Genomic DNA, 14,769 nt, shown 5'->3' with positions numbered 1-14,769 from the left:
ACAGATGTAATCAATACTGCAAATTTAGAGGCTGAGTTCAACATTGTACTGACTGGACAGAAAAAGCTTAAAGATTATGTTACAACAAGAAAAAAAAACATTAAAAAATTTATATGAAAATAGCAATCTGAAGTTGTTATTCCATTTTAGAAGCTAATTTAACTTGTAACTTTGTAAGAGCCTAGTATTGAGTCTAGTTTGGTAGTCTTAAAGCCACACAGAAGAGTCAGTAATATTGGAGCCCAAATACAATCAATCACCTGCAGAATCTCAAATGAAACATGAGATTTACTCCAGCTTTACACAGGGCAGTTCTAGAACCACTTTCAAGTCCAATATTCCTAATACAGTGTTTACCTTGTAAAATCATTTAAAATAAAAAAATCCTTTACCTGGAAAGTAGTTCTTTTGGTGACTTTTGGACTCTTTGTATATGCCAAAGTTGTACTAAAAACTTCATCGGACATAGTGTGTGTTTTAATTCTCTACCTTTATCAAATGGCTAACAAATGACAGGAATATTTCATCCTCTGATGGTGGCTGAAATATACAAAAAAAAAATCAGACTTTTTTGCATGCTTGAGAATTTCTATTACTACACTTAGTGCTCCACCCCCCCCAAAAAAGCCAAACAAAAACAAAGAAAGCATCATATGAACAGTGAACTACTTCTTCACTTAAAAATGTAGAGTTCTTGTAAAGAAATAGCAAATTCTAACTAACTTATTTTCAAAAAAAAAGTAAAATTCAAATTGAACTTGCCCTAAAATAGTTCTACAGTGAAGGATGAGCAAATAAATGACTGCAATAGGTTGTCGCCAATTAAGACAAAGTTTTTCTCTGTGCCATTCAAAAAGTGTAATATTGACAACAAAACAGCCATACTTATTTAAAAGGCTACCAAGAGGACAATTGTCAGCATAAAGTATATAACCAAAACCAATCATCACTAAAAGCAAAAAAAAAAAAAAAAAAAAAAGCTAGCGCACAACGCTGGGGAAAAAAAAATTATAAATAGCGATATCTTTCTTGTCACTCTTCCCTCTCATAAAAGTGTTGATAGTATTAGATAAAACAAAACGAAGCTTCCGCGATGGACTGCACTAAAATCACTATACAAAAGGTCCCGTGAACGTTTCCAGAGCTCGAGACGGAGGCCAGAGCCCGGCCCCGCCGCCCGCCGCGCGCTGGGACCGCTGGGCCCGACCAGGTGGCGCCGGGTCCCCGGCCGCTCCGCCCCGCGCGGCGGGCCGAGCGCCCCGCATCAGCCAGGCGGGTGCACAGCCGAGGGCCGCCGACGCTCCGATCCTCTGCGACGCCCAGGTCCCCAGCTGCGCTCACCCTGCATTCCCGCGGACAGCCCCCCACGGCTTGGAACCCAGCGGCGGGCCTCGGGTAGGAGCCCCTCGCCTGCGCCTGCGCTTGGCTGCTCTCGGAGACCCGGCTCTGCTGGCAGCGAGGAGGCGGGACTAAGAACGGAGGTGGGAGGCGGTTGCTAGGAAACAGCGTCTCCGGGAGGAAGTGACTTCCCCGCCACCTGGTCCCTCGGTTACCTAACACCGCCCTACAGCCCGACGCGTCACTGGGGCAACGGCCCAGACGACGGAAATGACATCAGCCCTCTGGGTCTGGGGAGAGGGGTGCTTTATTTGCGGCCTGTGTTTCAGTCGTTGCCTAGGAAACAGGACCCGCGCAGCTCCCACCGGGGAACTGAGAGCTGGCGCCTGCCAGTAGCTTGAGGGTCTTCATGCGCACTGCCATAAAAACCAAAGCACATCCATCATTTTGTCACAGTTAGGACATGAAGTTCTATGAATCGGAGTAGTGTACTGATGGAAGAGTGCACTGACAGATGGGACAGAATAGTACAATAGTGACGTTTGCACAAACGGTGCGTTTGAATCCTTGGCGCCCCTCCCTCTATTCGTGTGATGTCGTGCAAGTTAATGTCTGTGTATCCCAGTTTCTTCTGTTAAAAAAAAAAAAGCCACCTTAATAGCTTTGCTATGAGTAGTGAATGAAATCATGCAGATGATTGCTTGGAAGAGTGCCTAGGATTGCATTCAGTCAATGTTAGTGAAATTCTTTTTGCAATTCAGCCGCAAAGGACCTGGACAGAATTCATCCCTGTCGACACAGCGAAAACCCATACAGAGTGTTTCTTAGCTGTGAAGTTTCCCCCTTTGTATACTCAGTGGCAAATCTGGCTAAAATCAAAACAGTCAACAAAATGATCTAATGGGCAGAGGACTGTATGTTGATAAAGGAACCAAAATCAGCAGCACTTAATTATTATAGGTAATCCTTAAACAAAAGACAAAAACACTTCTTTAAAGACTCTAAAATAATGAGGGAGGGGGGATATAGCTCAGTGGAGAGCGCATGCTTAGCACGCAGGAGGTCCTGGGTTCAATTCCCAGTTCCCCCCTTAAAAAAAAAAAACAAATGAATAAATAAACCTAATTACTTCCCCTCCAAAAATTAACAAGGACTTGTTATTTTGAATTTAAAAGAAGCTTAATCCTAGTTAAATTGTCTGAATGAATTTATTTGTTATTGATTAGTAATTAAACTTGTTACCGGTATTTTTTCCTTATCTCCGAAATTCATTTTCACTTGTTCAACAATTATTTCTAAACAAATCACACTGAGATATATGTTTAAAAAATCAACGTATTGAAAAACTAAATGTACATAGAAAGAAATAAGAAATATAGTTTAAAAAAAACTATGCTTTTAACAATATGGGCAATGCAACTTTTTAAATGCTGTGTTCAGTTTATGCTCAACTTGTCCTTGTTTGAACAACTCAGTTTGATCAACATTTGTTTCATGTTTAAGTGTCTCTGCATAAGAAAAAGATTTTTCATTCATTCACTACTTAGCGTTAAATTTCTGACCTATATAAGTTATTAATCAACAAATGTGATTCCATCATAGTAGCAGTGCCCACAGTGAGAGGACAATGTCCACATTTTGCTTATATGTGCAGTACTAATTTTCTCATGTTGAAATATTTATATTCATTCAAAAACCTCTACTCTGTTAATTTTTTTCATCCATTTGGCTAAAATAGTTTTCACCTAGATACGATTTAAGAAAATAAAATTCCAAAAAACTAATAAAAAGAGCCTGTAATGAAAGATTCTATTTTTTTACAGAACGCATTAGATTTATATTTTCAACATTATTCAAAATAATTTTAAAGTATATCAAAGCTATGCCAGACATAGCCACAGTAAACAAAGACAGTTAACCTGAACCGGTTCCTTTCTCCACAAGCCCCAGAGCACAATGCTTTTCCACTATTATCTTAAGCAGCAGAATATGATGCATTTTATTAATATTTTCAGGTTAATATATTAATAATATCATATAAAATCTGAATTAATAGTATGAAGTTATCTAACGTATAGTTTGCAATAAACAATTATTGAATGAAGGAACTCAAGAATAAACAAATATTTTTTAAACCAAAAAATAATTTTTGAAAAGTTCCTAAAATAGCTCACAGATTCTCAGAAAATGAAAACACAACACACAAAATTTCAGTAGTGTGTGTAACATTTTCTCTATATTTCATTTTTATAATATATATTCGATCACAGAAGTTATTTACCTAGCAAATTTAAGTTTAATACTCTTCACTTCTGAACCTTGGCTTCACTCATTCATTCACTGGATAAGAAAGCATACCCATATCAATTACATTCTGGGTCAGATTTGGTGAGTTCTAAGGTGAAGTAGACTAGGTCCCTGCCTAGGGATCCTGTCGACTAGGGAGAGCTAGAAGACTGGGTGAACACATGATGACTGCACACTGTGATCATTTCTCTATAGCAATGCCAAGTGAGAAGCTCTCAAGGCAGAAAAATTCTTCCTGGACGTTCTAGAAAGTTTTCACAGAGAAAGTGAGTTTGAGTTGATTAACGAGTTTAGGAGATAAGGAAGGGTCAGTAGTACATTTCAAGCAGAGGAAACTATCAATATGAAGGCTACTCCATTGTGGGTGTAAGAAATTGAACAGAGATTGTGATGGTGCTCAGACTGTGCTAACTACTGGGCAAGGAGGGGAGCGAGAAGGTCCATTTCTAGATCAAGAAGCCACTGAGAAGTGACTCTTCTTTAAAAGTTCCCTGCCTTCATCTCATCAGGCAAATTGTTTATCTCCTGTGACTGGCACAAGCTAGAGACACAGGATCTTGTACTCACAGCCAGCGCTGGTTGGAAAAAAAAAAAAAGCACTTGTCTAACATTTTGAGAAGTCTACTACAAAAGCAAATCCCCAAGGGTGTCGATTGCTAAAGATTACACTTAAACACTGAATGCCCACGTTGGCAGAGGGCAAGAGCCCAGATACAAGCACACTTACCAGTCAATACCAGCGCTGACTTACAAGATGAGAGCAGCAAGAGGCTTACAGAAGGGAAATATCTGAATCTTGAGGAAGGACAATCGTGATCAGCTTCAGTGGTGAATGTGTTTATCAGCTTCTTATGAGTGAGGGAAAAGTGGCCATTGCTGGTCAAATATACCAGTACGTATTCTTTTGGATTGTTATGTAGGGAGACATGAACTATTATACGGCAAGAGAAACGTGATTCCTCATGATTCCAACTCAGAACGTGTCATTCTGAAAAAAAAAATTACTTTCGTTATTAGGATAATGTCCTTAGTTAAATGCTCCCTACAGATATTGTTCTAGACAAAGATAACTGATCTGGGCGGATACCACATCTATTACCTGTATACTGTGCCTAGTATAATTCTTTGTACTTATACCATTTTTTTAAACAAAACTCAGTGAAATTGTGGCTTTTTATATCTACATTTTACAGGTGAAAAAAAGGAATTAATTATTAGCCCCATTTTACAGATGAGAAAGCTGATGCTCAGAAAGGTGAAATAACATGGCCAAGGTCATCCAGTTTGTAAATTGCAAAACCAGGCATAAATCCAGGTCTCTCTGACTCCAGACCCACCCTGTTTGCTGCTGCCATGCCACTCCCTGCCACGTACAAGGGCCCCTTGAGGGCAGAACTCCCACCCGTTGGTCCATGACGATGTGGAAATGTGGGTCACTGTTTTGCTAATGTAACCTCTAGGTAGAGGTCTTTAATCCACTGATGAGGAACTGGTCATCTAAACCCTCAGACCCCTTTAATTTTAGGGCAGCATACACTTCTGATTCTTTTCTGTAACATTTATTTCACACCTAGGCACTATGCTGAGAGCTGGAGATAAGATAAAAAGAAGCAGACCACGTACTCCGGTAGCTTACAAATCCAGGGAGAGAATGGACATGCAAACAGAGTGTCCGAAACAACGTAAGACTTCATTATGTCCTCAGACTAACCCTGGAAGGTCAGGAATCTAATCCCCACTTTAGAGATTAGAAAAAACAAAGGCTTGGGGAGGTAACATGACTTGCCCAAGGTCGTCAGTAGAAGACCCAGGGCTCAGCTGAACCCTGTCATCGGGGCCTGGGGTCTGTCTGTTCCATGACAGAAACTCACATCCACTGGTCTGGTCGTGACAGAAGAAATTCTCTTCTTCCTGTGATCACTCGAGAAGAAGGACCAGGTCTTTTTTTTTTTTTTTTTTTTTTTTTTTTTACCATTTTTTTAATTAATAGACTTTATTTTTTAGAGCAGTTTCAGGTACACAGCAGAATTGAGCAGAAAATACAGAGTTTGCACATAGCCCTCCCCACCCACATATATACTCCCCTACCCTCAACATCCCTCATCGGTGTGGCATATTTGGTACAATCGATGAACCAACATGGACACATTATTATCAACCAAAGTCCATAGTTTACACTAGGGTTCATTCTAGATGTTGTACATTCTATGGGCTTTGACAAATGCATAATGACACGTAGCCACCACTATAGGATCATACAGAATAATTTCATTGCTCTAAAAATCGCTTGTGCCCCATCTATTCATTCCCCCCTCCCTCCCTCTCCCCAAACCCCTGGAAATCACGATCTTTTTATTGTTTCTGTAGCTGTGCCTTTTCCAGAATGTCATTTGGTTGGAATCATACAGTTTATAACCTTTTCAGACTGGTTTCTTTCATTTAGTAGTATGTCTTTTAAGTTTCTTCCATGTCTTTCATGGCTGGATAGCTCATTTCTTTTTTTTTTTTTTTTTTTTTTAACTGCACATGTATTTTTTAATTTACATATACGTACTGTTCATTGTTTCTAAGAACGTTTAGACCTTTAGCTTTTTAAACTTACACAGTTATCAAAGGAATAAAGCCAACCACAAAATGAGAATTAATTCAAAAAAATACATACACCCTGCGATTAACAGCAACATTATTTATAATTGCCAAGATACGGAAGCATCCTAAGTGCACACCAATAGCTGAATAGATAATGAAGATGCAGCATATATATGTGTAATGAAATACAACTCACCCATAAGAAAGAAGGATACTTTGCCATTTGTGATCCTTCATTCACTTTTTTTTTCACTTCAAAAACCAGAATTTTATAACCAGCATAAACATTTCCATTACATCAAAAACAACAAAATACCTAGAAATGAACTTAACCAAGGAGGTTACCTATACTCCGAAAGCCGAAATGACACAAAGAGATGGAATGATTTCTTGTGCTCTTGGATTGGAAGAATCAACACTATCAAAATGGCCACACTACCCAAAGCAATCCACAGAGCCAATGCAAGCCCTATGCCAGGCGCTGTTCTAGGCACTAGGGATACAGCAAAGAAGTCTCTGTCCTCTCGGAGCTGATATTTCAGTGGAGAAGACAGACAATTGACCAAAAAATAAAGAGCAGAATAATTTCAGGTAGTGAAGTGTGCTGGGAAGGACACAAGACAGAGTGACATGATAGAGAGTGACTCGGGTGGTGTCCACTTTGCTTAGAGTGGTCCAGAAGGGTATCTTTGAGAAGATGAAATTTGAACTGAAACATAAATGACAACAAGTCAGCCATGTGAGGATCTAGAGCGAGAGCATTTCAGGAAAGAGGATCAGCATGTGCAAATATCCTGCAGCAGGAATCGGCTTGGGACATTTGAGGACTAGAAAGGAGCCAGTGTGGATGAAGGGAGGTGAGAAAGGAAGACGACAGAGTCTGGAAAAGTGTTTGATATATGATGTGAATGTATCACTGCTTGGTCAGCATAGAGACATGGACAGAGGCCAGAGCATCTCAACCAAGGGAATGCTAACTCCCTCCAGGGAAACCTGGTAATGCTTGGGGCGAGCTTGTTGTCATAGTGACTATGGGACCACTGACATTTACTGGATGGGGGCCAGGGATGCAAAATATCCTCAGATATGCCAAAGAGTCCCACACAGTGAAGTTCTGTCCATTCCGAAATCCCGGTAAGGCATTTGGACTTTATTCTGGGTGTGATGGGAAGCCACCCGAGGGCAGGGAAATCCAGCATGTGTGTTTATGAGATAGCTGTGTGTGGAGAAAGGCAGTAGCGGAGCATGAGCAGAAATGGAGGCCACTTCAGATCTTACCTGTTTCCGGGAACACTGCTGCCCTGTCTCCCTGACCTTCAGAAAACAGCAGTGGCTGGACTAGGGTGGCAGTAGCAGAGCTAGGGAGACGCGACCTACTAGGTCGGGATCTATGCTTTAGGAAAGTAGACAGAACTGGCTGCTGGGGAGGGGTCAAGGAAGATCCCTGGGTTTCTGGCCTCACAGGGTGGTGGCCATGCCATGTCCTGTGCTAGTGGAGGAGACACCGAGAGCGTCCGCCCAGATTTTCAAGTGGCTGGTGCAGCCTTCTCCTGGCACTGGGGGTGATGGCTCACAGCTGGCCCCAGGGGGTCAGGGCGGTTCTGCCTCCACTTGAGACCAAAGCTGCTTCTCTCCTGCTCTCTCCTGCCCCCCTCACCACTCCCCTTCTCCAGAGGACCTTCCTTCTGCAGATCACTTACCCAGGAGTCCTCATCATAGGCCCCACTTCTCTCCAGACTTTGACCTAAGACAGATGGGGCAAGGGCTCCCTGAAATCTTATGATTCAAACACAAAAAGTTTATTAAAAAGGTTTTTTGTTTTTGGTTAGGAATAGGAGGGCTGGGGAGGGGCTGGGAAGTAATGGCTGAAGGGAACAGGGTTTCTTTTGGGGGTGATGGAAAAGTTCTAAAGCTGACTGTGGAGCTGGTTGTACGTACCTGTGATAGCCTAAAAACTACTGAACGGTATAGTTTACAGTGGTAAATTGTATGGACTGGAAGGTGAATTATATCTCAATAAAGCTGTTTAAAAAAAAATAGTTGTCTGTCTTCTGTCCAAAACAAAAATAAGGCCACCCTCCTTGATCACAGCCCTGCGTGCCTTTTCAGTCACATCTCCCACTCCTGCCTTCAGGTACGGGCTCCAGCTAAGGTGATCACCCCCTAAAGCATGTGCTCTTCTGCCCTGTGGCTCTGCCTGCCTGCCCACCCCTCCACGTCCCCCACCTCTCCCCATCCTCTCACCCACAGCAAGTGTGAAGCCGTCACTCTCCCTGGGACTCCTCAGGGGTCAGTGTGGTGAAAAGGAGGCGGCAGACAGCCTCAGCTGGCCTCAAATCCTAGCTCCCCACGTACTAGGTGAGTGGGGCCTCTCCTAAGTCAGTTCGTGTGCCTGAATCTCAGTTTACTCATCGGTAAAATGGAGATCAGCCATTCGTCCTACAACTGCTAAGTTCCTGGGGCACCACACTCGGCATGGGGTGTATGGCGGTGAGCAAAAGACAGGAGGGGACCTGCCTCACAGGTTTCAAAATCGCCTGTTTACCGCCTCTCCTGGTATTTGGCATGTAACTGTCACTTAGTAAATGAAGCGTATTAACATCATTTCCTTCTACTTTTTAGTCATGATCCAGGCGTCATCCAGAGCTGTTTCATTTTCCATCTTGTATTCCGCCTAAGTGTCTCCTTTGCCTAAATTGGCCACAAAGTCCTTTAAGACAGGGATTAAGACAGATACTTGTTTTGTGTTCCTCATAGCAGTGGCTCACTGGACTCATTAAAAAGTGGCTGAACAGATGCGTGCATGCAGATTCTTTAGAGTTTTTGAATCTGAAAGAAAATCTGAAGGCATTCTGAACTCACTGGCCTGGATAATTAAGACTGGTTTCACAGTCAGGGCTGGCACAGAGCGACGCCGAGAACGCGCTCCCCGGCTGCTGCGCGCACCCCCACCGAGAACGCCCGTCACAGCGCGGCCACAGCCACCGCGCGCAGACAGGCGCACCCCGCGAGCACCTCAGGAGCGTTTTCTAGACATTGATCCTGATGACTCATAATTCCAGTCAGGTCAGCCAGTCATCGAGAATTAAGTATCTCTATTCCTAAACTCGAAAAAAGACAGATCGAGAATGCGCTAGGGGAAAAACAGTCAAATGACATAAAGAGTTCACAGAAAGGCAGATACAAGGCATCTGAAAAGATGTTCAGCCTCCTTTTTTAAGAGAGATGCAAATATAGTTATACTGAACTGTCACTGTTCGCCTATCAGACCGACAAGGGTCCAAGTTTGATGGAAGGTAGTTTGACAAAGGTGTGAGGAAAGAGGCTGGGAGGGCTGTAACCAGGTTCAGCCTCACGGGGGGACAATTTAGTATCACACGTCCAAGTAACAAGTGTAAACCCTTGGAACCAGCACCTTTACAGCGAGACCTATGTTCAAAGTTGCTCTTGGTCCTCGGGGTTAGTGGGAAACACTTCATGCGAGTAGGCGTGGAGGAGAGACTTCCCTGTTCTAGGTGAGTGTGTTACCTATTCAAAAAAATACACCCGATTTTTAAATTCGGAAGAGCTTTAAGCCTAAGGGGGGAACTTTTTAAAAAATAAAAACAAATTGGTTCATTGGAATTGGTTGTCTAATTCCTGCTATTCCCGCTTTGCTTAGCACCCTGTATCTTTAGTAGCGCTTATCCCAAGTATAATTAACTGCCTTCTGACGTGTTCAAGACCTAGTTCCCGTTAGAACATCACCCCCATGTCTGTGTCAGTCACTGCCTAGCCCCCGTGACCAGCACAGATGCAGGACGTGGCGTTTCGAAGGTGCTCCGTATTTCTTGAATGGATAAATGACCGGGCCAGCCAGCTAAAACCAGCTGCATCTAATTTACATGCATTAAGAAATCAGTTGAGACCAAGAGGAGGGCAATAGTTTTTTACACCATAAATAAGTAATACAAAGCACTCCTTAGATTTATCAGAGAGAATGAGTTTTGTTGTTTATAAAAATGATTTCTTTCTGCCAGTGTCGGTGCAGTGCTTCCAGGAGAAGCAAATGGCCCTGATTTGTATGAGGACTGAGGCCTAAATCTACGTGAAGGGAACAGCTGGTGTCCTACAGCACATAATTTACTCCTACAAGCCTCCTTTATCATAGCTTTACTTCATATCCCCATCCAATACTATTTACATTCAGTTCTGTTTTCTAATCATTTCCTGTATGTTACACAGACACACTTCTTATTTGCTACTTACTCAAAGTTCTTCCAAATAAAATTTCCTTTCCGTCTCCCAAAGGTATTCATAACGTAGGCATTCAATAAATGCCTGAAGAACTGATTCATTTATTCCATATTCCAAGTTCCCATCTAGCTAAGAGCTGCCGAATGCCAGCATTTCTCTAGTGTCAGAGGTTCAGGGACCCCTAATCCCAGTTTTTCCTGGACATTTCTGATGAAGTAAATGACAAATACTGTAATATAAGAAAATGGTTTTATTCCTAAGTTTTAGTTCCCATACAGTTTACAAATACACTTTTACTCTGATAATACAGCTTTGCAAGTAGCAAAGCAGTTGAACTAACACCCATAAATACAGGTGGGGAGACAATTAACATCCACTAATGTTTCTCTACATAAACTATTCTTTTAATGTCACTTTTTTTTTTTTAAAACAACTGCAAACAGACTACATAATATACGTGGGCAAAAAAGGCAATTAAGTGAATCTCTTGAAACACTAAATGTATAATAAACAGTGCATATTATCAACATTTACATGATTCACATCAAAATGATGACATCCTAAAACGTATTCCTTTTAAAGGATAGATTTATCAATAAAATATTACATATCTTTTAATACTCTGGTACAATACTTCATATACTGCAGGAAAATTAACTGTAGGCCTAGTCATCAGCTTAAGAAAGGATCCTTTCCCATTAGCTTTTATTAATAAAAGAATCACAATTAGGTCATAAATAAACAGGCAAATTATTAATTACATGATTTGAGGTTTAGGATGAAAACTTGTAAAAATTAGTTTGATATACAGCAAAGTTATACAACACGCTAAAACCAACTGTTTAATATTGCTGCCTTGTGTGAACCGCCCACAGCAAAAAAGGAACAAACTTTTTTAAAGATGGAAGATACAATAAACTGTATTTTGGAACTTATTTTTCAAGAGGAAGAGGGGAAAAGATTTCAACGAAATTAAGGGCTAACACAGATCCTAAGAAAGGCATATTGAAATCGGGGAGGCCATGTGCTTGCTATACAAAACTTCATTCCCCCAACAACACACAAAACAAAAAACCGCACTGGGTTTGTACTTATGTCTACAGTCTAAGTGTCCCTTATGGATTAATAAGCTACAACAAAACAGTTCACAATTGCATACCTTTTCCACATTCCTCTGAACTAGAAATAACCCAGGATATTATATTAGTTCTTAAAAATCCCAGTAAACCCTTAACAACCCCTTAATAACCCCTAAAAATAATCCAGATGATTTTTCTTGCCTGTTCTAAAGCAACTGGGCTCCGTAAAGGACGCACAAACACCAAGAAAGTCGTGCATGTGTTTTCGCAGCCCCATTTAGCCACATTTGGAAAGTTATTGATTTTGATGAGAGAGATGACCAGAATCTGCAGGAGGGCCACACTCTGGCTATGAGGTGTCTTTTTGGTTGTTGTTGTTGTTTAAAAAAAAAAAAAGCTATTAAGACTTTGAAATTTGGCTTTAAAAAAAAAAAACAACCCAATACCATGTGCCAGATAATTTCTTCACCCCAAATAGAAAATCTTATGTTTATCATTTTTAAATACTTAGCCAGCTATGGGATATTGTGCAAATTTAATGTCCACCAGCAACCCAGAAGCAGGTGGCAGACATGCATCTATCACACCTGTTTTCCAGGTAACCTGATTCAACCGTTACTGACTGTTGTGGCCCCAGGCCCTCTGACTTCCTCAGAAACCACCTCTTTGGAACTTTCATTTCCACTATTTTTTTTCACACCCACACTCAAGCTGCACCTCCGCCCCAATCCTCACAGCCACTCCCCACACCTGAATCCATCCCGCATAATCTCATCTGAGAACCTGCTATCACCTTTACCAAACACACGACAAACCTCAGCAACCTAGGGACTATTACAACCGTGTCTTGGCATCAGTTTATATCACAGGATGGTTTGTTGACTTCGTGGAGGGAAATCCAAATGAAATCAATGTCCTATTACAAACGAAGCTGGTCTAGATCAGGTGTTTCCGTTCCAAGTGCAAACACAACTGATCTTAAGCTACAGGCAGAGACGTTAATGCAGCAGATATATTGTACAAGCAAACCCTTGTATGCTGGTGAGAGACCCTGCCCCCGAAGTCAAACGTTATCACAAAATCGAGGCAAAATGAGAACCATTCACTGTGGCAATGCAATAAGAGTAACAGGATTCAAGATCCTTGTTGCAAATACTGACCTGGAATCTCTTTCTTTACAGGCTTGACAATAAGACAGTAGTCATTTACATCCTTCTTATAAGGTAATTACCGTCAGGCCACACGTGTGTTCTGAAGCAATTCTAAGTTCCATAGATGGGTGCGGGAGGTGGGTGGGCAGAAAATCAATGTACGTTTTATCTGAAAATGGCAGCCAGTCTCCCCAGATGACCTCAGAGTTTCAAGGGAGGTAAAGACACCAGAAAGGAACTACTAACAGGGCTGGATCTCGCCCTTCCATTTCAGGAGACAAAGCAAGAAGAATCCGATTTAGGAGACCATGACTTAATGGCAGAGCTGCCGTGGCATTTTATTATCTTTCAAAGGCCACCAATGATACTTTAATTGAAATGCAGTCACTGAATGATGATTCAACACACCGGGCAAAGAGGGATGGCTTTGGAGAAGGCACTTCAGGTAGAACATTAGCAAATCTTACTGCTCGGTTAAAACAAAAATGAGCTACTGCTAATTCTGGCTGATTAGCGGCCTCATTAGAACTGCCCCTCCTCACTGCAGCCCGGCTGCGAGCCTGCGTGCGGGGCCCGACCAAAACCAGGGGCGTGAAGAAAGTGCCCCATTCACCTCCCTCTGCAGGGGCCGTGGCCATGGGGTGGTTCTGCTTTCAAATGCTCTGCCCTCCCAAACACAACCATCCTGATGAGACCAGTTTCCCCAAGTGATGGCTCAGAAAATACGCTCAGAGCCAGCAGAACTGGTTCAGGAAGCTCACTGAAGGCCCTCTGCTTCTGTCCGACTTCCAGCTTACACCAGCTGTCACAACCAGCTTCAGCTTCCCAGGGTCACTAGCAGCTTCTACTTTTGTTAACTTTTTTTGTTTTCAGCTCTTTTTCCATGACACTGGTTCCGACAGTCTCAATGGCTGGGGGTCTCCAATGAACCTCACCTCCACTTCACACTCTCATGCCCTCTTCCTAGAGTCTGGGCTGGGCCTGGGACTGGTTTTAATCATTAGTAGAAGCAATGCTGTGACAGTTCCGGGTTTAAGTCTTAAGAAGGCCCGGTCACTACTGCTTTATACTCTTGGGACCTCTGAGCTGCCATGAATATGGTCCAGCTACCCTGCTGGCGAGGCCACATGGAGAAGGGGATACCTGAGGACCACCTGCAGATGGAGAGGTCCAGCCATCTCGCTGACCACGAGAGATAACCAGCAAGACAAAGAGAGGAACAGTTCAGCGGGGCCCAGCCCAGACTGAAAAACAGTGGGGAAAAGCAAGTTGTTGTTTTAAGCCACTAAGTTTTGGGTTGTCAGCAATAAACGATAACCAAAACACTGGTTATCCATCGATGCCTTTGTTTTTTCTACATACAAGACAGTTACTCAAATGAAAAGAAAAGATGGCAAACGTTTGTCCACCACAAACTTCTCAGTCAACAAGCTGACTGGTCAACTGCTAAGAAGAAAGCGTGCCTTTTATCCTAAGTTCCCATGGTTTTTTTCCCCCATGATTTTTTAATGGTAATACAAAGGTAGACAGTCTGGGGCACTGAATTATTATTATTTAGCCAAAATAAGAGGCCGTCAAAATAAACTATCCACTACTGGATAAGTGATGATACATGAAATTGTTTTCACTTTCATAGGACGTTGTTACTTAATTATCCCAAATCATTTTTCCTCTTAAAAGTGCCCTATCATTCCCCACAAAGAGGAGGAAAAAATTAAATTTGTTGAGGTTATCAAAAGAAAAAAATGCCAATAACTAGAATTTGAGTCAACATCATCTGTAAAATAGAGAACACATTTTAACTGCTTCCTCAATCTAAAATAAAATTCCATAAAATATAACACTGTCTACATTGTAGAGATTTCTTCTTATTTGAGGACATGAGATTAGAAATCACATATTGTTGAGTTAGAATACAGTGGTCTTTAAATGGTTTCAAATTTTGCTTATCAAAAGGTAGTCAACCACAATGCAAGCCTTCCAAATTCAAATTCATTCTTCATGTAAACTTTCTTGCATCTGTTCTTAATCTTTTCAGGGAGAGGGTGAAAGTCCATATCTGGGAAAGA

At 41.9% G+C, this 14,769-nt stretch overlaps 2 protein-coding genes across 8 annotated transcripts in view; both read right to left on the bottom strand.

Annotated features, from left to right (window-relative positions):
* Positions 1-10,616, bottom strand: part of MAP9 (microtubule associated protein 9) — a 43,915-nt gene extending 33,299 nt beyond the window's left edge. For 2 of the 4 annotated variants that reach the window (XM_074356392.1, XM_074356391.1), the window contains exons 1-2: positions 4,373-10,567; positions 393-540 (exon numbers count right to left, since the gene is read on the bottom strand). In XM_074356392.1, the coding sequence (XP_074212493.1) occupies positions 393-467 (75 nt within the window). In that variant the 5' untranslated portion in view covers positions 468-540; positions 4,373-10,567. Of the gene's footprint in view, positions 1-392; positions 541-1,341; positions 1,500-4,372 lie in introns of those variants that run through there. The other 2 variants (XM_010969616.3, XM_074356390.1) reach the window with 2 other exon arrangements.
* Positions 10,617-10,702: 86 nt separating this feature from the next.
* The window catches only part of PTPN11 (protein tyrosine phosphatase non-receptor type 11), a 61,480-nt gene continuing 57,413 nt past the window's right edge, over positions 10,703-14,769 (bottom strand). For all 4 annotated transcript variants that reach the window (XM_045506471.2, XM_010969618.3, XM_010969617.3 and 1 more), the window contains exon 16: positions 10,703-14,759. The gene's annotated coding sequence lies outside the window, so the exon portion shown is untranslated. The remainder of the gene's footprint in view (positions 14,760-14,769) is intronic.

This window comes from Camelus bactrianus, chromosome 32 (genome assembly GCF_048773025.1).
Source record: "Camelus bactrianus isolate YW-2024 breed Bactrian camel chromosome 32, ASM4877302v1, whole genome shotgun sequence".
NCBI classification, from domain to species: Eukaryota; Metazoa; Chordata; class Mammalia; order Artiodactyla; family Camelidae; genus Camelus; species Camelus bactrianus.
Note: the sequence above shows the minus strand (reverse complement) of the source record. Positions and strands in the feature narration are given on the sequence as shown.